Source organism: Gopherus flavomarginatus, chromosome 4, assembly GCF_025201925.1.
Source record: "Gopherus flavomarginatus isolate rGopFla2 chromosome 4, rGopFla2.mat.asm, whole genome shotgun sequence".
NCBI classification, from domain to species: domain Eukaryota; kingdom Metazoa; phylum Chordata; order Testudines; family Testudinidae; genus Gopherus; species Gopherus flavomarginatus.
The window spans coordinates 64,969,239-64,994,338 of record NC_066620.1 but is presented as its reverse complement, the minus strand read 5'-3'; the positions used below and the strand labels follow the sequence as shown (position 1 = coordinate 64,994,338).

Sequence of the window (25,100 nt, the reverse complement as noted above, 5' to 3'; positions counted from 1 at the left end):
CTTCGGCAGGTACGCTTTGGCGTGTGTGGAGTCCAGAAACGCTCCTATGAAATCTATTCGTTGCGTCAGAGACAGGGTGGATTTGGCTTTGTTCAAGAGGAGGCCAAGATCGAGAAAGGTCTGTCTGAGGAACAACACCTGGGTCTCTATCTGCTCCTTGGAGCGGCCCTTTATGAGCCAGTCGTCCAGGTAGGGGAATACCTGGATGCCCTGCCTGCGCAGGAAGGCCGCCACTACCGTCATGCACTTCATGAAGACCTTGGGAGCAGCCGACAGGCCAAACAGGAGCACCGTGAACTGCAGATGGACGTCGGCCACGATGAATCTGAGGTACTGACGGTGCCGTGGAATTATGGCAATGTGAAAATAGGCGTCCTTTAAGTCGAGGGCTGCATACCAATCTCCTGGATCCACGGAGGGGATGATTGAGGACAGGGAGACCATGCAGAACATGAGTTTTCGCACAAATCTGTTCAGCCGCCGCAAGTCTAGGATGGGTCTCAGGCCTCCTTTTGCTTTCAGTATTAGGAAATACTGGGAGTAGAAGCCTTTGCTGCTGAGCTCCCGCGGGACTTCCTCCACCGTTCCTGCCTCTGTGAGGGACTTCACTTCTTGAATTAGAAGTTGCTCGTGAGAAGGGTCCCTGAAGAGGGACGGGAAGGGGGGTTGGTGAGGCGGAAGGGAGGAGAACTAGATAGGATATCCTCTCTCTACCGTGCGGAGCACCCATTTGTCTGACGTAATTTGGGACCAGGCACGGTAGAAGTGGGACAGACGTGACCCAAAGGTAGGAGTGGAAGGATCCAGAGTCTCTATCAGTAGGTCGTCCTCGACCGTACCATCAAATAGGGGGTCTAGGCCCAGATGGTGGTCTGGATTTGCTAGATGCCTGGCCAGAGGGGTGGCGCTGGTGACGCCTCCTGCCATTTCTGCCCCGCCTGCGCCCCAGCTCCTGGCGAGTCTGTGGCTGGTACGGGCGAGGGGCTGCCTGCGGCCTAAATTGTCTGCGCTGGGTCGCGGGGGTATGCAAGCCCAGCAAGCGAAGCATGGCCCTCGAGTCCTTTAAGCTATGGAGACGTTTGTCCATTTTCTCCGAAAACAGCAACTGCCCATCGCAGGGGAGGTCTTGAATCATCTGCTGGACCTCATAGAGCAGGCCCGAGACCTGGAGCCAGGCTCCTCGCCGCATGACCAGGCCCGTGGCCAGGGTGAGCGAGGCTGAGTCCACCACATCTAAGGCGGCCTGGAGGGAGGCTCGAGAGATCAGTTTGCCCTCCTCCACTAGGGCCGAAAACTCTGATCTCAAGTCCTGGGGAAGGAGCTCCGCTAACTTCGACATGGCCGAACAGGTGTCGTGGCCATATCGGCTTACTATTGCCTGATTGGCAATGCGGAGTTGGAGACCCCCCGTGGAGTACACCTTTCTACTGAAGAGCTAAAGTCTTTTTGCATCCCTGCTCTTTGGTGTCGAGCCCTGAAACCCTTGACGCTCCCGCTGGTAAGCCGCATCTACTACCAGGGAGTCAGGGAGAGGGTGGGTGTACAGGTGTTCGTGCCCTTTAGAGGGGATGAAGTAGTGCTGCTCAGTCCTCTTGGCAGTAGGAGCCAATGAGGCTGGTGTTTGCCAGAGGGTGCGGGACGTATCCATTATAGTCATTATCAGCGGGAGGGCCACCCTGTATGGCCCTGAGGGGGCCAGAATGTCCACTACAGGGTCCGCGTCCACCTCGATCTCCTCTGCTTGGATTGTGAGGCTTTGAGCTGCTCGCCGAAGCAATTGTTGGAGGATTCCAGTGTCCTCTAGGGCCGGTGCCGCAGCTGTGCCCGAGACTGCCTCATCTGGGGAGGACGATGAGGAGATTACATGGAGCGGCCCTTCCTCCGGTGCATGCGGCCCCTCGGGGTCGTGCGGCACACGGTATTGAGGTTGCGGTGCTGGTTCCGAGTCTAAATGTGGCACCGCGGCCGGTACCGGGATTGCCAGCGAGTGACTTGGTGTATCATGTGGTGCCGGCGGAGCCCGAACTGAAGCCGCTGCTGGTGTCGCTGCCTGGTTAGGGGGTGCTGAACTTGATGATGGCACACCCCTGCCCAGCGACGGTGCCAGTGGGGGAGGCAGCTGCGCCGGGGCCATCAACGTCGAGGACACCGAAGCCGATCGTGACTGAGGGCGAAACGCCTGGTCTACCAACTGATGGTAGGCCCAGGGAGTCCAAAACGGCCACTGTGAGGGCGGCTGATATTGTTGCTGCCACTGTGGGTAACGTTAGTGGCCCACCCCCAAAACCGATCTGCTCCGCGACCGGCTGGAGTGATAGGAGTCTGCCTCTGAGTCTGAGGTCTCCGAGTATGAGGACCTGGGGGGAGCAGGGCCCGGTGCTGAAGGAGAGCGGTGCAGAGGCAGAGGGGAGCCTCTCCTCTGGTACGGTGCAGCTTTCACAGCACGGTGCGGGGAGGGAGGCGACAGCATGGCCGGCTTGCCTCTAGACTGTACTGGTGGACGGACCACAGTAAGCAACTCCCTACAATGCGGGGAGGCCAGTGCCAGGAGGCCTATTAGGTCTGAGGCCGCCTCAAAAGCCTCCGGCGTTGATGGGGGGTGTATGTCCCCGCTGAGGTCCGGGGAGTTAGGCTGGTCCGGACACGACCGCCCTCTCTGCGGTACGGGAGTCGGAACCATGGAGGGCTGTAGCCCAGCCTGTCTGCTTACACCCGTGGACGGCGTCGGCCTTCGATCCTGGTGAGGTGACCGATCCCTCACCAGCTTCTTTCTCTTGGCAGGCACCGGCGAAGGTGAGCAGTGCCGCACTGAGGCCGACCTCCGATGACCCGACTCCGTCCGGTGCCGGGTTTTCGATGACTTGGGCTGGACACTAAGTCCTGATGTAAGTGCCGGGGCACTCCGCACCAAGGATGACGTGCTGTGCCCTGCCTTGGCCGGTTCTGGGTCCGAGGGTGGTCACAGGGCCACCTCCATCAGGAGGACTCTAAGTCTTCGAGCCCTGTCCTTAAGAGTTCGCGGGCGGAAGCCTCTACAGATAAAGCACCGGTCCTTTTGGTGACTCTCTCCAAGGCACCTCAAACACACAGAGTGCGGGTCACTCTTGGGCATGAATTTCCCCCAGTCCTTGCAGAGTTTGGACCCAGGCATGCCCCAGCGAGCGACGAAGACTCGGGGGGGGGCCCAACTACTAAAAACTATATACAAAGATCTAACTAACTATAATATGACTGAATACATGGACTAAATAGTAAGGATAGGACACTGCCAACTTGCTACGCAAGAGAAGTTCCAGCTAGCCATCACCGGCGGTAAGAAGGAACCGAGGGGGTGGAGGGTCGGCGGGCCCCTTTATAGGGCGCCATGGTGGCGCCACTTCAGGGGGCGCCCGGGCCGACCCTACGGACGCTGCTAAGGGAAAATCTTTTGGCTGCCGTGCACACGGCGCGCGCACACTTACTTTGAATGGACATGAACAACCACTCGAAGAAGAATAAATGTTCTTGTTTAAGAAAAACTGTGTGGTACCTTATAATTGTGGGCAATTACACTATTTATAGCCTCTGAGGAGAAAGCAAAGCAGATAGTCTGACTTGCTGGGGTATTCACAGTGCAGGCAGGCAACTGTGCAGTTTGAAAAAATCCCAGTTAGCAGGGAGTGAGATGTGTGTTCCACCTAGGAGAGGTGATGGGTAAGGAGCTGGTATCCTAAAAGCGGGTGCCCCTGCTAGACCACACGGGGGTGGGAACAGGTGCAGTTCCCTTAACTGTGACACTTATTACAAAGAGTTCGAAGCAATCAAACAAATTTTAACAAGAATGTTTTCAGATGTTTGACTAAAAAAGTAGTAAGTTCAAGCAAAAGAGGAATTATGTTAGCAGTGTTTAATTACTCAATACCCGCAACATTTATGACTGCAAATCTATATCCTCAAACCCATTTGAGTACTTCATTTAAGCAAGTTAAAACAAAAGTAAAAACAGAAGTGGCAAGATTCCCTTCAGACAAGCAATGACATCTAATACTGAAAGGATCCTTTCTATAAATTCCTGAGCTGGACAATCTTAAACAGAAAAAACAAAACCAAACTCTGTTTAACACAAAAGCAGTAATTTGTCTCAGTTCTTCATCTGGAAATCACAGCTGGAATTTTGTCTGGATGCATATAATCAAGAAAGAGGGATTTTTAAACAAGCATGAATAGTAAAGACAAAAGCACTGCATAATGACCACATCCTAACTCTGCCACCACCCTCCACAGCACAAACCCAACCCTAACATGATAATGCAGTGGAGATGCACTGATACAATTGTCTTCAATATGTGCAATGTCACAGGTCTAAATAGAGAGTCTCGCTATCCACAAAGAACGCTGGAATACCATTCCTGAAATGGCAGCGTTAATGTCACATAACAGCAGCAGCATATGGACACAGGTATACACATGTACACACCATTATAGCTGTGTCTAGGGTGACCAGATAATAAGAAAAAAATATCAGGACACATGGGAAGGCAGGGCGCCACTGAAGGAAAAAAAAAAAAAAAAAAGAGCGGCGCCAAAGCAAAAAAAACCAAAAACCCAAAGCAGCGCTGAAGCCAAATATCGGGACAAATGGCATCCCGACCATTCATCCATCAGGACGTGGGACAAACAGCTGAATATCGGGACAGTCCTGATTTTAATCGAGACGTCTAGTCACCCTAGCTGTGTCCAGCACAGCATAATGTGGGGAGCATACATGAGCATCTGCATGGTCCAACACGCGAGCATGCGCGCCAGTGCAAACATAACATAAAAGACTTATCACAAAGACTGCGCAAATCTGGAGTCTGTGGACTTCACCTTCATTAGCATGTCATGTCTATTTTTCTGAATCTTCTGTATTACCTTTTTTATAACCATACTATTCATTTTAGTGAGCACACAAATTTTAAGTTTGAACTTGGCACTGGTTTATTTCAATATATAGACAAACTGAAGTAGAAGAGTTCTGTGGCTTGTATTCATGCATATTAATTCTCAGAAGACATTTCAGCAGGCAGCTACTCGTTGTTTAATGTTTTATTCCCAGTGGTAACTGATGTCAGTTATGACAAGAAGACTATTATGGGACTAACACTATCTTTTCCGCTAGAATATTATTATTCTCAGCCTAATGAAATAATCCCTCCTATTTGAGCGCAGAGATACTCAATATTATTTATTACCATATTCTGAATAGCTAACAATTACAGAGTAACACTGGATACATTTCAAAAGGGTTATAAAGTTGTGATCAGATTATTCTTTTACTTCAGAAAGTGGGACCATAGCTCCTCTCTTGCTCCGTCAGCTTCCCTAGCTTCCTATCTATCTCAGCGCCAGCTCAAAATTTCACTTTTCATTTTCTGAACTCTGACTCAATCTACTCCACTCCTTTGAGCTCATATCCACTTCCTCTACCCTTGGCTGTTCACTTATCTCCCACAATTTCCACGCTCCCTTCCCAGAAGGTCAGGTGTAAAGTAACAATCAAGCAGAGTTATCAAGTATCAAGTGCAGATGATACGGTCAGAATGAGTATCTCACAACATCATCTTATATTACATTTTGAGGTCAGTCTGAAGTTAACGATTTACTTGTGTACCTCCACTATAACAATTACTAGAGCCATTGCCTCCAAATTCAGCAGTTTCTTCTTGCTGTGAAACCAAACCAGACGAGTGTTCACAACTGTATCTACCTCCTCGATTACCTAATCATAGAACTCTCTCAATCTCCACCAAATCTCTCTGACATTATATCCATCAATTCTCACTTCCCAATCCCCTTCATCCATGCTTCTAATTTTGTCTCCCTCTGTCACCTCCCCATAATGTTTCACATTAGGGTCACTCTCAATTGTATAATCACACGTGTTTGGAGATGCCACACAATCCTCTGGCCCAAATGAACCAATTTACCTCTTTAAAACGTCACATTAACATCTTTCTATTCCCTTTAGTTTGCAACTGAGTCTCTCCGCAAACATCTTGCAATCTAGTATATTAAACTATACACAAACAAAAAACATTGTACTGTATAATATTTTTACTACCCTTCTACTGTATTTAACTTCTAGTATGCTGAACTCCTGGTTCCACATTTTGTATCTTCTGCCTCAATGAACAGTTCCTTGTTATGAAGAATTCAATAAATAATAAAAAAAGATAAAGATTGCTGTCAAATATAATTTCACTTTTATGTTTTCTGCAAGCCCATGGACCTTCAAACTGTTCTATTATGTCTTCACTAGAAATTCTATCTAGTATTGAACAATCATTCTTTTCCAAGTAACGAATTCTTCATAAGCGATCATACTGGAGTTTCTCTTTGCTGATGAATTAAAATGTGGTTGTAGTAAGTGAAGACCCTGATAAAGGCCTAGTATGAGGCCTGAGGCCTAAACTAAAATAATGGCCAAGACTTTGCTAACATAAAGCAAAGTGAAGCTGTGAGCCAGAGGCAGGCCCTGCTCACAGAAGCTGGCAAGGAAAGGACTGATGCTGCAAGAAGATACGTACCTAAAAGGTACTGAACACTAGAAATCAGAACATTCACATACTTGCACATTCCACACAGATAAAAAGGAACAGACTGACCCATCCCAATGACAGGGGCAAAAGGGTAATATGATGGATAGAGTTGTTTTGTTCAAACCAACATGTACAAGGTGAGAGGCGGCACCTTAGTACATAGAGGGGTTGTACCTTGCTACGTAGAAGGGTTGTACCTCAATGTCAGGAGTGATGTGTAACTTGTTTGTACCTGTGTATAAGAATGCATCCTTGGGGCGATGTCTTTGTCCAGCCGAAGGGGCAGTGGAAAGTCCCGCCACTAACTGAGCAGAGTCCATTGACCGTGGGTACATATTCGTAGTATGCTCGGTAGACTAAGTAATCTGCGGAGAACTACTACTGTATCCAATACGGCAATAAACCTGGCCGACGTGCCTTCGTACCTTACTAGACTCTGTGGTCATTGGGGGTTCTCTTTGGGTCTGCTGTGTCAGCTATCTGCGCAGAGCTGGGGCAGCACACAGAGGGAACACACGCACGCAGCTGAGTGATACCTACAAGGAGAGAGCAGAGCAAAGCACCATATCGGTAGCTTCTGAGAACACCTCTGACAACAGTGGTTACAGAGTTTTCAAAGTGTGAAATGGCTGTGATCTCATCCAATTTAAAGGTATAACCTTATAGTCTTTCTTGATCTAGCTTTTCCTGTAGAAGAAGATCCTGAACATAAATTCCTTTTATTGTCCCTAAAGAATTTATATTCTTCTATCCGAATTGTTTATGGAAACATTTTAAATCTGGTCTCAAGCAAAGACTCTAAAAGACTGATCCATATCTGAAGGGCATATGTCATTGCATAGCTTGTAAAATTATCTACTCTGCTTGTGAATTCAACAGTAGTTGATTTTTCAAGAAGGAGACTCAAGAATTACTTGAGTAGCTAGATCCGGACAAATTTCAATGCCAGGACCTTTGTATAACTGGAATAGTAACAATCAGTTACTCAAAGCATGATTTCTATCATCTGTAATTATTTCAATTATCACTTTATACAGCAACCAGGGGTGGCTCTAGCTTTTTTGCAGCCCCAAGCATGGCAGGCAGGCTGCCTTTGGTGGCATGTCCGTGGGAGGTCTGCTGGTCCCGCGGATTCGGCGTACCAACTGCCAAATTGCTGCTGAATCTGCGGGACTGGCAGACTCCCACAGGCATGTCACTGAAGGTTGCCTGACTGCTGCCCTCGCAGGAACCAGCAGGGCGCCCCTGGTGCCTGGAGCCGCCACTGACAGCAATTACTAAATGAAAATGTTACATTATATTAGATTTTATTTAAAGGGGTATATCTGTACATAAGAGGCTGGGAAAAAGCATTATCCATTCTGCTGCATGTAAGTAACTAAAGAACTAGTGACTGTAATAGACTTGTTATCTATTCAAATATCAAGGAAGATACCTGTCTTCCAAATTCAAAACAAGGATACAGAATACAACTGAAGGAGTGAGCACTACTGGGAAGTGTCAGAAAACGTAAAAAATGAAAATCACACCAAGACTAAGCTTGATACTAATCATGTTTGTTATGGAAGTGCCTTTTCACTAGTTACTGTACAAACACAAAGGGGATAGACAGTCCCTGCCCCAAAGGGCTTACTATCTAAATAGACGGGGGGAGAAAAGGAGTGAAACAAGCAGAGTAAACAATTTGGTGTAATGGACGTCCACAGCATTCCAAATGTCTCAATGCCCAATAGCACAGCTTTCATTTTAAAATACTTATGGTACATAAACTCAAGATGATATGGACTTGTCCCTTTCTCAGACATCTTTTCTAATAGAAATAAAAAAAGGCTGGTGTTAAGTGAAATATAATCTCAAGGTTCAAAAGTCAATCATGGAAAAAATATTTTCCCCTCTTTCAAGTGAGATCTGATTTTACAGTCCTTTGCAAAAAGTGACATCTGTTAACATATTTGACTTTAAATTTTCATATGTTTACAGAATTTTGTGAAAAAAAGTCACTGAAGGGGCATTCCTACACTTCCTTTATTCCTTGTAACATAATAAAAACAGTTGTTTTCCTGAACCAGAAACAGAGTACAATTTGTACAATACCTGGACCAAATGTTAACAGTAATGTTTGCCTGAGAAGCACTCTAAATATTTTTCTTATTACTTAAAATAGTCTATATCTATAGAATGATAATTTTGTAATCAGGAAAACCCTACGTTGACACTTTGATTTCTGCACCTACTGTTCCAGTTTTCTGCCATCTTTTCACTGCATTCGTAGTGCCCATATATAAATAGAAAAGGAAAAATATATGGAATTTTATATAGCAGGGGAATATGTTTTGGTCCACTATAACTGGAGAACACTGTAATTGCATCTACACTATGGTTCAAAGCTTGTAATAGTCTTTTTATATGAAAATGCCTATTCTACCACTAAAACTTCAACCTTGAAATGATGCAGATTCTCATACATACTAATCCCAAAGGCATGAGAAATATTTAAAATGGAACTCAAGAGTAAAACTTTCATGACTTTTGAAATATTAAAGCATCATCATAAAAAATAAATTTTAAAAGGGATTACACACATTTTATTTTATGACGCACTCTGGTGTCCTTTCTAGAGAGCGAAATTCCAGTTTTGTATTTTAGTAAAAGGTTTGAACTATAGATGGAACTTGCTTAAGGAAAGGCTGAGACTGGTAAATTAATGTTTTCTTTGGGCTGGAATATACCACTCTTACTGATGTGGAAGTACAGTCTGAACTGCTCTCAACTGAGGAAGAGGTCATGCCTGACTAAATTGTCGGTCTCTTATTAAAATTATATCGATTAATATAGGAAAGGCTCCTAAACATATTTTGTACTCATTTTCTTTTGTATTTAGAACATATTTAAGTAGTATAACAAGACCACCCTCAAATTCCTCACTATGAAAGCAGGAAATTTTATTCCCCTTAATGTAGCCAATTAAATATGTAATGTTTGGCTTTTCATCTGTCATGGGAAATCTGTTTTATATCATTCTTCTCTATGTTAGAATGCATCACTGTTACTGTGACACCAGCAGACCAGATGCCCACTCATGCCAAGTCCCCTATGTTTCAATTGAACACTGACCAATACATAGCTGTAGACCCATGTGGCTCACTTTTGTGTTAGCATTGTTAAAATAGATGTTAAGATTATAAGAATGTGTTCAGTGTTTAGCCCTGATGAAATGCTAGTGGGATGCTACATGTAGTAATCTCATTTATAACATCTGTATCTCATGTTATAAGGTTATATTAAGTTTTTGCATTGTAAAACTCTATAGTTGTGTAAGTCATCAAACAGGTTATCAAATGTAAAATACTGGCTTCCTACAGAAGGTGTTAGGTCCTGCCCACCAAGATGATCCACTGAAACCAAATGAGCCACTGTGAAATATCAAAGAACAAAGACTTCGCTAACTGTTCTCTCCCCACATCCATGCAGATGAGACATACAAGTGAACTCATCGCATCAGCTTGAACACTGGGGAAATGAATAAAAATCCCTGACAGGAGGAAACTCGATCTCTATGCTGCTTGGACTTTGGGAGGGCAAGATTTCTAAGCATAAACAAGGGATCCCCAGCTGCTCAGCCTGGGGCAGCATTAGAGGACATATAGAGCTTGCATATTATAGCAGCTTCTATCACCTTTTGAAACCTACAACTGTAACTCATTTGTATGCGTGTTTACCTGCTTTATACTTGTAAATAACTTTCTGATTTATTTTTCTTAGTTAATAAATCTTTAGTTAATTTATTATAGGATTGGCTACATGCGATGTCTTTGGTATAGGATCTAAGGTGCAACTGACTAGGGTAAGTGACTGGTCCTTTGGGACTGGAAATAACCTGAATATTATTGTGATTTTTGGTGTAAAGGGACCATCTATCACAAAGGAAAGCTTACCTGGATGGCAAGATAGAATAGAGTACCCAACGGGACAGTCTGTGACTCCATGTCAAGGCTGTTATAGTGCTTGAGGAGTTCACACTTGATACTTGGTTGGTGAAATGTAAGTACAGTATAACATTCATAACCAGTTTGAGGTTTGTGCTCTGCTTCTTTACAGTCTGTCCTGAGGTTGGTACTCACACTTCTGAGCCACTCCGGACAGCATGACACCTACATTATTAGTTCACAATTAATGCAAATGATCCCGTGTTCTTACTGTATGTCTAATATGGTCTGAGAATGAACATTAACATAATCCCTCTTCCCACAATACTTGGGTAACTGTACAGACTTATAAATATTGTGCAAAGCCTTGGAGGTTAGTGTGATATTACATCTTAAAATGGTGTCATTCAGGACATTTTATCACAGAACTCCACCTTTTAGATAGCAAATTCAGATATGATAATACAAAAGTATCCTTATAAGGCATCACATTTGCTATTCTATCTTAAAACAGAACTTTTACAGAAGGTCAAACATATACAAGCAGAGAAAGAAACAATAATACATTAGAGACTTGACTACAACTGTGGCTCACTGTTGCACAGGGTGCACAAGAGCAGGAAAAAGACTCCTTAAATTCGTCTCCCTTTGAGAATGTAGATAAACTATAATCTAGACCATAGACAAAGTATCCTCATAAACCACTCAGACTTTGCTTTCATGCTAACAATAAGGTCCTCAGAATCACCAGATGTCTTTATTGTCATATTTCACAAAATGTTCCTAAGTTGTGTTTATTTTTGTTTAAATCACCACTGGAGATCAGTTTCACTGGGCAACAGAACTGGTTTAATATCTTCCTTCTCATTCTGGAAAGGCCTGACTATGCTCAAAGAGGACTTTTCAATCTAAAATAAAAAGCTCTTGTGACTTTAAAAACAATCACAAGCACTTGCTTTTAAAAAAAAAAAGTCTAAAATCCAAGGTGGCATATGTGAACTACAGTTCTGAACCTCAGGCATTCAAAGAGGAGTAGTAATATTAGCACATCACTCAATTATGCAGTTTCCATCAAAAATCAAAACATAAAAATGCCCACACTGAGTCAGACCAATGGTCCAGCTAGCCCAGTCCTGTCTTCTGAGAGTAGCCAACGCCAGATGCTTCAGAAGGGATGAACAGAACAGGCAACTGAGTGATCCAGCCCGTCATCCACTCCCAGAGTCTGGCAAACAGAGGCTAGAGACACTCAGAACATGGGGTTGCATCCCTGACCATCTTAGTTAATAGCCATTGATGCACCTATCCTCCATGAACTTATTTAGTTGTTTTTTTGAACTCTGTTACAGTTTTGGCCTGCACAACATCCTCTGGCAACAAGTTCCACAGGTTGACTGTGCATTGTGTGAAGAAGTACTTCCTTTTATTTGTTTTAAACCTGCTGCTTATTAATTTCATTGGGTGATCTATGGTTCTTGTGTTATGTGAGGATGTAAATAACACCTCCTTATTCACTTTTTCCACATCAGTCAAGATTTTATAGACCTCTATCATATCCCCTCTTAGTTGTCTCTTTTCCAAGCTGAAAAGTCCTAATCTTTTTAATCATTCCTCATATGGAAGCTGTTCCATATCCCAACCAAAAAGAGCTTAAAAATGACATTGGGGTCTTAATCTTTCTGAAGACCATATGTATGCAAAAGGACATTGGACAGGTACAAAAAAAAATCCTACTGCATAGCTCTGAGGCCCTGGGGGGAACAAGACTATAATTTTCTCCAGTATCTCTAATGACACAAAATCATCTGATGACATCATAGTTGTGAAATACAAAATTTTATATTGTTGATCAGATATTACAGTCAGAAACACACAAGAAATATCTAACATAGTTAGAAGAATGGATTACATGCAGGTTTCTCCGTAGTTGTAAAAATTGGTGGATTCAGAATTCATGAATTTTATCACAGCACAGATGTATTAGTCTTCTTCCAAACACACAGGGAGGCATAAACGGTACATCCTTTCATTTGATATTGTGATATAAATGTTATTGCTAGCTAATGTCCAAGTTCAATAAATTCTGAAAGGGTACATGATGTACCGGAAGATGAAGTATCAATCACGTTGAATTTCACATATGTTAACTCCATCTTCCCCAGAACATATGTTTTGCCTAGACTGAAATCCCAGAAGACGGGGATACCTCCCTTTAAAAAGAGCATCAAAATTAATAGAAAAGTTTCCAGATACTCAAGCTTTTTGTCTTTCTTCACCCCCCTCACATCTGAAGTGAAAACTCACTACTTTCTGAACATATCACTTTACAGTGAGTCAATTTAAGGACAGTTTATTAGGATTTTTTTTTCAGTTAGATGCCTAACAATGAACTATGTGGTGCAGCTGGACAGTAAGACTTTAATAGCATACACTGAGTGTTCTGAAAAACTAACGTAAAAATTTAAAGCAGACTCAACTCCTCCAAGTACATACAGTATATAGCAATACATGGAAAATCCCTGTCCTAGAAGCAGGACCCAGTGATTTTCAAATCTAAGGAAAAATGGCAATGATCTTCTGTTTCCTGATCTCATGAATAGAGTTTCGACAACACTTTTTTTAACTCTATCTTCAACATCAATATAGTTCTTATTCAATTCAAAATCTTTGCACTGCTGAATTTAATTGCCAGAACAGTGTCTGATTCTAACAGGTCAGCATTGATCTCTCTAAACCAATTGGCTCTTTCATTAGAGAGAAAATGAAGTAAAGAGAAAAGGCAGGTGGGCTCTTGCACAGGCAGCTGGACTTCATCTTCTTTTACCCTGCATCTCCCTCATTAACTAGTAGCCAATCGATCAGGAAGCTGCTCAGAACCCAGAAAAACTATTCATCACTTCTGACACAGAATGATTTTAACGTCACTGAAGTAAAGAATATTTGGGGTAGCCCAATTCTATCTTTGCAGCCTGTCCCCTTCCACATATTTTTTAAAGAGAGAGAAATCTAAATGCTACATCCTTTAACAAAGTCCAAATTTAAGCTCAATGTAGCACTCGGAATACATCCCTATCAGTTAGTTGCCCTAAAATGGGATTTTTCTGGAGCAGGGCACCTAATTTGAAATCTTCTGTATAGTGAAGAATTTAATTCAATCAGGGAGAGAACCAAATGGAAAAAGGCAAGAAAGAATATTCCTTCACTAACCCCCAAACTCATCACTGACTTCACTAATCCGTAGCCCGATGTTTCCCCACCTGGGGGTTGTAAGCCCCCCCAGGGGGGAGGCAAAGGATGGGTTTAGGGGTGTCACAAGTGCAAGACTCGAATTAGGGAGTGGCAAGCAGCAGGGCAACTTCCCCGGGCCCCAGATCAAAGTCCCCTCGCTGCCCATGGCTGAAGACAAAGCCAGAGCTGACCCCCAGCTGAAACCAAAGCCCGAGCCTCTCCTGCTGCCCTGGGCTGAAGCCTAAGCCCCTCCTGCCACCCAGGGCTGAAGCATGTAACTTAACTTTGCAGGGTCCCCTGTATAATGGGGCCCCGGGCCACTGCCCTGCCTGCCACCCCTAAGACTGCCTCTGAATATTACCCATAATTTACTTAATGATAATTAAGGTACGGGGTCTCAATTTTTTCAAGTCTTAGTGCGTGCGGGGCTCACAATTTCTTTTTAAGTCCAAAGAGGGTCAAAAGCATAAAAAGGTTGAGAAATGCTGCCTTAGCTGATCAAATTCAAGCACCCAATGCTCACCTGCAAGGCTCTGCACAATCTCACTTCAATCTACACCTCTGCTTTCACATTCCTTACCCTCCTATTTGCTCCCTAATACTCATCTCCAATTATCTCTCATTACTACTCCCTTGTTCTTCTTCTGCTCTCAGCTCCATGTATTCATTTATGTTGGCCCCATGCTTAGAACAGTTTCCTGCATTTTATCTGCTAAATGCTAATTGTTCAAGTCACTCCTTAAAAGCACATTTCTTCCATAATTTTTAGCTACACTGGGATCTTCATCATTTAAAGCTCCACATATACCTTTACCTAAGCTGTTGTCCCATAATTTATCTACATGAAACTTTAAGGTCTGCACAGTGTTTTGTCCCTTTCCCACATTCCCTAAAAGTGCCATGCATATGCATTTTATCTGATTCTCAATTCATATTCATACCACCAAGACCATGAGGAGGGAAAACAAGGAGAGTAAGCATAAGATTGTACAATAGGAAGTAAAGGAATCAGGAAGAGAGGAAACAAAAAGTGGAGTAAGGAAAGGAGAAAAGAGTATGGGGAAAATACAGGTCAGAACAGACAACAGATAAGGAAAAATGGAGTAAGACCACCATAGGAAAGGAGTTCTGCTGTGGATTATAAAAAATTTCCAGTGAAAGAAACTGACAGTGACTGGACTGGGGAATATAGAAAGGAGGAGGAGGAATGATTAAATAAAACCAGAAGAATAAATGGAATAAGGCAGTGGTTCTCAATTTTTAATCCCTTTCCACACCAGGATTCCTGCCCTATTTAGCCAAAATCTATCCACGACAGTCTTCCAATTTAGCAAATAGGAAGGACAGATGGTCACAACTCCCTGACACTATATTACTATGTCAGTCTCTGAAATGCTACCCACATAACTCCACTAATTTTTGGGATGCTGAAGGCGAAATTATGTTGCCAAACGTCTGTCCCTACTGTTCAGCCTGTAACTAGATTTACTGGGTATATAACTTTCTTCTCTGAATTTTAAGCCCTGACAAACACAACAATGGTTTACATCACATGTATCTGCAAAGTTCTCTTTTCTGCAATAGAAGCAAAACACAAGAGAGAACAGACCCTTGCTAAAATTACTGAAAGTTCATGATGAAATCAAGCTATTTACAGCTTCAAAGCCTCCATGCACTCTGAATGCTGAACATCTGACTGATTTCTGGGAGCAGACAGCTGATATCTGGAAACAAGCACAAAACTAGTACCCATACATAGCCATGTTTCTTTATTACTATTTTGATCTTGCTTGTTTTTTTCTAACACATCCTCCTAATGAACCAAACATTACGAAATGTGCCTTAGAGACCTCTCCAAGGATATATCCACTTTATAGAAAGAAAATGAGAGAGAAGAAAGGGGATGAGGGGAATTGTCTTAACATGGAAAAGTTAGAAAAAGATGAATCTTCACATATTAACCAGTGTGCAATGATTTCATTTCACTTTTTGTAATGCTTGCTTCGTATTAGGTCACTGATCTTTGCCATTTTGGGCTTGCATATGAAAAATTGCTTATATCTAAGTATAAGCGTATTTGTGGACAAACGGTAAATTAAATCCAATATCACCCCTTCCCCCCAAAAAACCCAACCCAAACAAAAACAAACCTACAACACTCTTCTACAGTATACATTTAAATATAATAAAATCTTAGTCTATATATTCTTTCACACAATGGGCCTGCCTGACTAATACTACCTACTTCAGTTCTGTCCCCACTCACTTATTTTAAATGTGATGTATACTCTTTTGTTTTGGTCTTTTAAACCTATTAGTGAACCTGTGATATAACACTATGTTTAAATAAGTTTAACTCCTTCCATTGTGACTCATGTGAAAATGCATTTTTAGTAAATTAAAAATTTCAATAACAATTTAGAAAATGATTGATAAAATTTTAATGCAGATGCTGCAGACAGTTTTGTGAAACAGAAAATGTTGATAATGACTATTTTCATTAAAATTTTCATTTTCTTAAAGAAGACATTTTTCAATAAATCATTTTGTACTAAAAATTTCAACCAGCTCTAGTAAAGAGGTTTAACACCTCAGGGTATGGCTACACTTATATTTGTGCAGCGCTGGGAGTTACAGCTGTCTTCGTATAGCTGTGTAAGGACAGCGCTGCAGTGTGGCCACACTGACAGCTACCAGCGCTGCAGTGTGGCCACATTTGCAGCGCTGTTGGGAGTGGTGCATTGTGGGCAGCTATCCCACAGAGCATCTCGTCCCATTTTGGCGCTGTGGGTTGTGGGAAGGGGACGGAAGGGTGCGGGTCATTCCGCTTCCTGTCCCAATGCCCCGTGCTGCATCGCTACACATCCCAGCAGTTTGGCGCCATTGTGAGTCTGCAGGGTGATTTCTGTTAGAAATGGAGCCCAAGCTGCTGAGGACCTTGCTGATGAATGTTGCCAGCACATCAAGTTTGGCAGCTGAGCTATTCCTTCAGCTCCAAAGTGACAGTGAGGAGTCAGACGATGATATTGATTCGCCTGACGCACAAGACACTAAATTGCTTGTGGCAGCAACGGATGTGCTCAGCACTGTGGAACGCCGCCTTTGGACTCGGGAAACAAGCACTGAGTGGTGGGATCACATCATCCTGCAAGTCTGGGATGACAAGCAGTGGCTGCAGAACTTTCAGATGAGAAAAGCCACTTTCATGGGACTATGTGAGGAGCTCGCCCCCACCCTGCGGCGCAAGGACACAAGATTGAGAGCTGCCCTGTCAGTGGAGAAGCGGGTGGCTATTGCAATCTGGAAGATGGCAACTCCAGACAGCTACCGATTGGTCGCGAATCAGTTTGGAGTGGGAAAGTCGACCGTTGGAATAGTCTGACGAAGTGGGTATTCACCCACGAAAGCTCATGCTCCAAAACGTCTGTTAGTCTATAAGGTGCCACAGGATTCTTTGCTGCTTTTACAGATCCAGACTAACACGGCTACCCCTCTGATACGTTGGAATAGTGTTGATGCAAGTTTGCAGGGCCATTAATCACATCCTGCTAAGAAGAACCGTGACTCTGGGGAACGTGGAGGACATTGTGGATGGCTTTGCACAAATGGGTTTCCCTAACTGTGGAGGGGCGATAGATGGGACGCATATTCCTATTCCGGCACCACCCCACCTGGCATCCGAGTACATTAATTGGAAGGAGTATTTCTCTGTGGTTCTCCAAGCACTTGTGGATCACTGTGGGCGTTTCACTGACATTTACACAGAATGGCCTGGAAAGGTGCATGATGCACGCAGCTTTCGGAACAGTGCCCTATTCAGGAAGCTGCAGGCCGGGACTTTTTTCCCAGACCACAAGATCACAGTAGGGGACGTCGAAATGCCCATTGTGATCCTTGGAGACCCCGCTTACCCCTCAATGCCATGGCTCATGAAACCATATAAAGGGAAGCTTGACAGGAGCAAGGACCGGTTCAACTACAGGCTGAGCCGGTGCAGAATGACTGTGGAGTGTGCTTTCGGCCGTTTAAAGGGACGCTGGAGGTGTCTTTATGGGAAGCTAGACTTGGGGGAAAGCAGCATCTCCGCTATTATATCCGCGTGCTGTACCCTCCATAATATTTGTGAAGGGAAGGGTGAAACGTTCAGTGAGGAGTGGACCTCCGAGGTTCAAAGCCTGGAGGCTGAATTTGCACAGCCAGAGAGCAGGGCTACTAGAGAGACCCAGCACAGGGCTTCAAGGATTAGGGATGCCTTAAGGGAGAAATTTGAGGCTGAAAGCCAACAGTAATGTTTGGTGCCTTGCACCGGAGTGAAGTGCAGTGGTTACAATGATTTGCAGTGCCTGTTTTTCCCTTAGGGTACAGTATGTTTCACTTTCTGCAATAATAAAAACTGTTTTAAAAGCCAAGAAATCATTTATTCAAAATACAGTACATAAAAGGGCAGGGGGTAGGGTGCTGAACTGTACATTCAGAGGTTTGAATATGTCCTGCCTAGATTGCTGTGCAATGCCTGCTGCACTTCAGGATTAATATGCTGCATGGTGACAGGGGTTGAGTGCATAGGGTAAGGGTCGTAGTTCTCAGGGCTGGTAGGTGAACGTACAGGTGTTGGGGGCAGCTGGTGGTGGTAAGAACCAGGCCGCTGGAGAAAGGGGTTTTGAGCAAACACTGGGGCACAAGGGAGAGAGCTTTGGGGGAGGAGGGGTTAGCACGGTAGTGATCTGCCTGCATGGCTACAAGTGACTGCATACAGTCCGTTTGGCGCGCCAGGAGGCTTATCAGCTGCTTTCTGCTTTTCTTGATAGCCAATTCCTTTCTCCTGCTTTGTGTTTCCCTCCACTGATGCATTTTCTCTCTCCAGTCCTGCAGCCTCTTATTCTCTCTGGTATACTGATTCATAACTGCTTTCACCAAATCTTCTTTGCTTTTCCTTGGTTTCCGCCTCAAGTTCTGTAGTCTTTCAGCAGGCTGTGATAGGGCTGGAGGATTCAAGGACACTTTAAAAAGACAGAAATAGAAACATTTAATACAGAGGCTGCATTGTTTATAATCACAGCGAAGGAGTTTGTAGACTATTTGTAGCATCATTTACACATAGCAAACATAGCACAGAGAGGCCACAGCAGCAAAGACATGGTGAGTAATGGGGTGAGTGTTTCTGCCGCGACTCACCTGGGAAGGGGAGTTGCTTGAGTCAGGGCTCACCGGGGTTTCTGTGCATTGGGGAAAGCAGAGAGCAGCTGGGGGGAAAGTGCGCTGAACACTATCCCTATATTTTCAACAGGATTTTCTACTCCCAGATATATCGCTGCTGCGTGTTACCTGGGAAGAGCGGGAGGGTCTTCTACAGCAATGTGGATTCCGCCCTGATCTCTATGCAGCTTGCCTGTGTGCAGCAATGGTTCCCCCACCCCTCGTGGCACAGTGGCGCGGATACGTTAGCCTGACTGGGACAAGGACCACGGTGGCTCTCCCTATAAACTTGCGCAAGCGCATTGCCCACGCTCTGGCTGAAACTTTTGAAGAGATTACCGAGGCCGATTACTGAGACGTGATAGACCAAATCAATGGGCTATTCCACATCTAGGCATGCATGCATGCATGCAGCCATAACCTCCCCCTCCTCTCCCAAAACATTTCCATCCTTAAAATAAAAGCTGCTTACTGGGAACCCGCTCCTCTGCTTCTTCTACACCAACAAGTTCCAGCTGCTGCGACTGGCTAGCTTCCTCCTGGCTTGAGAAGAGCTCCTGGCTGCGTGCCTCCTGGGACTCCGGGGTGTCTCCCTCCACACCAGTAGCCTCACTCTCAGTTTTCTCTACACCCTTCCCCTCTTCTCCCTGCTCTGAACTCTCCATCGTGGTCCTCGGATTGGCAGTGGGGTCACACCCAAGTATGGCATCCAGCTCCTTGTAAAAACGGCAGGTCGTGGGGGCAGCTCCTGAGCAGCGGTTTCCCTCATGGGCTTTGCAATAGGCACTCCGCAGCTCCTTTACTTTAACCCTGCACTGCAATGCGTCCCGTTCATGGCCCCTCTGCAGCATGGACTTTGATATCTGCCCATAGGTATCATAATTTCTATGGCTGGAGTGCAGCTGTGACTGCACAGCTTCCTCACCCCAAACGCTGATGAGGTCCTGCAGCTCACAAGTGCTCCATGCTGGGGCTCGTTTGGGGCATGGCGGCATGGTCAGTGATTGATTGATTGATTGACTGCACTCCACACCTGGCAAACAGGAAGGGGATTTTTAAAATTCCCAGGGCATTTAAAGGGCGGGTCACTTGAGCCCAGGGCAGTGGAGTGTGAAATGATGAGCAGAGTGGCTGAAAAGGTATGCTGGGATACCTCCTATTACCCTGGAGGCCAATAAAAGCGCTTTTGGTGGCCACTCTTGATGAGCAGCGCTGCATCATCAGCGCTGGAAACGCTACATCCCAAGCAGATCAGGTGTACAGCCAGCGCTGCAGCCAGGGCGTTGCAGCGCTGGCTGTGCTTGGCAAGTGTGGACACAGACTGAATTGCAGCGCTGTAACCCCATCACCAGCGCTGCAACTCTCCAGTGTAGCCAAGCCCTCAGTCCAAGTGGAGAAGACTTGGGAATCGTCTCAGACAACAGAAGACTTAAGAAAGGGGGCAAAATGAGAGCAAACGGAGCAGCAGAACCTGGTGGCATAATTACTTCAGCTGTAGTTCTTTATAAATGGCCAAATATGATTACTGTCTCTCAAGAGAACAAAAGAACAAATTAATACTGATAATTATTTCAGCATGAACTGAACACACAGGAGTCATGGAGTACAGTGAACATGAGTACATATCCATATTTTTGCTTTCTACATAATAGACATGAATATTGGAACCGTTATTTCATTATTATTTCAGTTCAATGATATTTTCTCTTTTATTTCCTATTTATATCCATTTACTATCACATCTATTAATTACAAAGTAAAATTAAATTGCTGGAAATGGAGATCTGAACGGATTCTAGAAAGTGTTAGTACTTGCTCCCAGTTCAATAAACCTCACAGCAGAAGATTAAAATAAAAAATAATAAACATATTCAAAAATAGTAAATATCGGAAGCTTCAGTGGTAAAAATCAATTATAGGTCCTGATTATTTATTTTAACCCTTGAGTGATTGTTGTAGTAACTCTCCTCAATCCATTAGCACATACAAGACTTCTGAAAGGACAACAGCCTTACTCAGAGGCTCCATCTTCTGCATATCATAACAAAAATGTAGCTTAGTCACGAAATCTTCCATCTGGAGCCTGCATTTTTAATTTAGCAGTTGGTTATTTATTTTTTATTAAAGAATTGCAGCTGTAATTTCAGGCCAGAGTTTAGTATGGAGGAAGGTCACTGTCATGAGATAATTAGGACACATTTCATTCTGCAGAAATGCCAGCACTTGTTTAGCGATATTTTTCCTTAAATAAATTAAAACCTAAAAAGCCCAATTTCCTGGAGTTTTCAGTATTTGTCAGTACTTTACACTATGGCTGTTAGCACTACATTACTGCCCACTTTGAAACGGGCTAGGATTTAACCAGATTTTTAAGGAAGGATATAAAAACAGTCAACAAGTATCTTGCAGGGTATAAACACCAAGCAGGAAGTCTTTAGGGCAGGAGTGGCCAATCTGTGGCTCTTCAGAAGTTACTATGCAGCTCCTTGTATAGGCACCGACTCTGAGGCTGGAGCTACAGGCACCAACTTTCCAATGTGCCAGGGTTTGCTCACTGCTCAACCCCTGGCTCCGCCACAGGCCCTGCCCCCACTCCACCCCTTCCCGCCCCCTCCCGAGCCTGCCGTATTGTCGCTCCTCCTCCTTCCCCCCCAAGAGCCTCCTGCACATCACGAAATAGCTGATTGGGAGGTGCTGGGAGAGAGGGAGAGTCGCTGATTAGCAGGGCTGCTGGTGGATGGAAGGCACTGGGAGCTGGGGTCGGGGGGAGCTGATAGGGGACTGCTGATGTATTACTGTGGCTCTTTGGCAATGTACATTGGTAAATTCTGGCTCCTTCTCAGGCTCAGGTTAGCCACTCCTGCCTTAGTCTTGATTGTACCTCAGGGGAAACCCCTAATGGAATGAAATGAAAGAAAGGAAAATATTAATTCACAAAAGAGTTATTAATAGTAAAATCTATAACACTGTACTAGGATAGTCATGAAAGTCCTATAAACAGAGTTATTTGAAACTCCACTAAAGGAATATATTGTAGGAAACAATCCTGCTTCAGTCTGCTAGGAATGGGCAGGATGACTTAATGGGTCATTTCCAACTCATGATGTGAAACTGAGAGGGTGCAGAAAAGAGGAGAATCAGATTAGGTTCTGAGGAAGAGGAGATTCAGGATACAGTGTTTACTGACACAATGGGTACGTCTACACTACCCGCCGGATTGTAGATGCAATAAATCGATCTCCAATTGCTCTCCCATCGACTGCTGAACTCCAGGTCGGTGAGAGCAGAAGCAAAGTCGACGAGGTAGCGGCAGCTGTCGATCCCGCACCACGAGGACATGAAGTAAGTGATTCTAAGTCAATCTAAGATATGCCAACTTCAGCTACGCTATTCTCGTAGCTGAAGTTGCGTATCTTAGATCGATTTCCCCCCCTCTTATCCCCAGTGTAGACTAGGCCAATGATTGTTCTTCAGCATGCTGTTACCAGAAATGATCAATTATCAACCTCAAACCAAAAAGCTCTCGAGACAATCTACTGTAAGATACTATATCTACTTATTTTTACGGTCCAAACTAGTTGCTATTATATCTAAATATTAGACCAGATGCTGTTTAATTTCCTGGGACCCAGCTCTATAACTAAGTATTTTTTAATTACTATTTTTGCTTGCAAGAGTTTGGTGGCTTACACATTCCCTCTCCCATGCCCCTCCCATCTCTATCATCTACAGTTCTTTGTTTCTTAATAGTAAGATGTTTATGGAAATTATTCAGAATGTGTCATTTTAAAATTTTACATTATACTATCTAGAAAAATAATTTAATATCAGGTACAGGTAAATCATGAATCCCTCTTTGTTCAAGTAAATGCTAAAAATGTAAATTAGTATTATTTAGGATCAGAGATTGACAGTAGAAAAAGTACACACATTTCAAAACAAATGAGAAAGGCTATGCCCTGAAGATTACAATCTAGAAGGCACAAACAGGTATAGAACAGATACCAAGAAGAATACATAAAGTAGCATTGTGGACTACATTTCTTTTTACGAGTGACTTGAAGCACTTAACTATTGTAAAGACTTTTCAGTGAAAATCTTCTTCAACCTGTGGTAGTAAAAGGTGGCTGTATGAGCCAGAGGTGAGAGCAAAGGACAGATCCATTCTAGATCAACCTGAGACCCTGACGTCAATGTGCAAGATTGGTTTGTGTCAAAAAATTTAAGTGCAACCCAAATTAAAAACTGTAGGGGGAAGTGAATAAAGGCGAGAGGACCTTAACTGAAAACTACATAGCGCCTTCAAAATATGCCTTCCAGGGAAATATTCCTCCCCACAAAAAGACGCCGAGCACTCAGCTATAAATACCAAGAAAAAATTTCTGCCTGTGGCACTTAACTACTCTTTTCAAAAACACATGGACTATACAGAACAGTCAATTACAATCATATTCAGCAACAATGTAGGTTAACTGAAAGCTCTGGAAAACTCCACAGACGACCTGTTGGCCTACATGAAAATATATTTGTAAAGTTTATCCCTAATTCATGACAGAGTTCATGTTTTCTGCCTATAGACTTCATTTTAGGGCTACAGAAAGCTGTATTGTATTTCAAATAGTCGTTTCACACTTTGCACAATGGTGTTGTATGGCACATTATAAAAAGCTTATAATAATAATAATACTTATTAAAGGGTGTTATTAAAAAAGAGGAAATTGGGTGGTGGAGAGTAATATCAAACATGCAGTACCCAGAGTGAAACCATTTAGCCACGTAGCCCTGATTCATTGTAAAAGAAACCAAACAAATTACGGTCTGGGGAAACTGTTCCCCTCGGAAAAGTCACATATTATAGCAGGGTTGGATGGAGAAAAAAAGAAGCAAAGATACTTTGTTGTGTTCACTTGCTTCATGCAAATACCCCAATGTTCTTCTCACTGCAATTTCAAAATTCAGGGGCCTAATTGTAAGGAATGAACTCAAATCCTTGGGCTGTGCCAGTATAAGCAATCATTCCTTTTTCTATGCTTTGCAAGCAAGAATAGTGGGAGGCTTCACTTCTATTGTTGCTGTGTAAAAACACATTTAAAACCAGAATGCACAGCAACTATTGAGTACCAGCAAATTGACTCTTAAATTAAAGTACATCCAAGACATACAAATTTATAGCTGTACTCATTTCACGTTAAAACATGTAACATTTGGGAAGGAGTATGGGATGATTTCGAATAATTAAGGCCACGATTTAGTCATAGGTATTTCTAATAAAAGCATAGACAGGTCACAGGCAGTGAATTTTTGTTTATTGCCCATGACCTGTCCATGACTTCTACTATAAATACCCTTGACAAAATCTTAGTTGGGGGGCTGCTGCTGGGAGGAACTGGGGGATCTGGGGGCAGGCCCCAGGGGGAGCCGCTGCTCAGTAGGAGAGCTACTTGGAGGTGCCCTCGGGGAGAAATTGCTCTGGGAAGGGTTGGGGGGGGGGCAACAGCACCAGCTGCTCAGGCCCGCCAAGCAGCAGCTGCTCCGGCAGCCCCCATGTTGCCCACCTGCCACTGCTCCTGCCACCTCTGAGACCGCTGCTTAGGCGGTCCTGGGAGCAGCTGCCCTGGCCACCGCTTGGGCAGTCCCCGGGGCCAGCTGCCTGGGGCTGCCCAAGTAGTGGCCAGAGCAGCTGGCCCCGGGGCAGCTCCAGCAGCAGCCAGTCCGTCTCGGTGTGGGGCTGTCTGAGTGGCTGGATGCAGAACTGCTCCAGCAGTGGCCAGTGTGGCTATCCCTGGGACTGCCTGAGCAGCTGTCCCCGATGCCAGCTGCGTGGAGGCCTTGGGCTCAGCCACACTGGCTGCTGCAAAAGTCACAGAGGTTGCAGAAGTCACGAATTCCATGACTTTCTGACAGATAGACATGGAGCCCTACCAATAATCCATTTTCAAACATATGTGGAACCAGAAAAACATCCAAATGTTAGGTATTAAAAAGGTTGTATATGATTTATGGATGCATAGAGTGCACGTTCTCTATTAATTAACTTATTTCAATGCAAAGATAGTCTCAGTCTAAATCGTCATGTCCTAAAACATAGGCTCAATCCTCCAAATCCCTTAAATACTGATAAAAATAACAGAATATCACAGAAATTTAAGTATATACACACAGTCTGCATTTGAATGAAGTCAACTTAATT

The 25,100-nt window shown here is 44.0% G+C and overlaps 2 protein-coding genes across 7 annotated transcripts in view; both read right to left on the bottom strand.

The window, feature by feature from the left end:
* BTBD9 (BTB domain containing 9) overlaps positions 1–25,100 on the bottom strand; it is a 369,159-nt gene that overhangs the window by 217,095 nt on the left and 126,964 nt on the right. The window lies entirely within an intron of this gene.
* LOC127048732 (uncharacterized) lies at positions 17,903–19,911 on the bottom strand. Its single transcript, XM_050948611.1, has 2 exons — positions 19,383–19,911; positions 17,903–18,714 (listed from the first exon to the last, which is right to left on the bottom strand). The coding sequence occupies exons 1-2, from the start codon at positions 19,903–19,905 to the stop codon at positions 18,209–18,211; spliced, it is 1,029 nt and encodes a 342-aa protein (XP_050804568.1). The 5' UTR covers positions 19,906–19,911; the 3' UTR covers positions 17,903–18,208.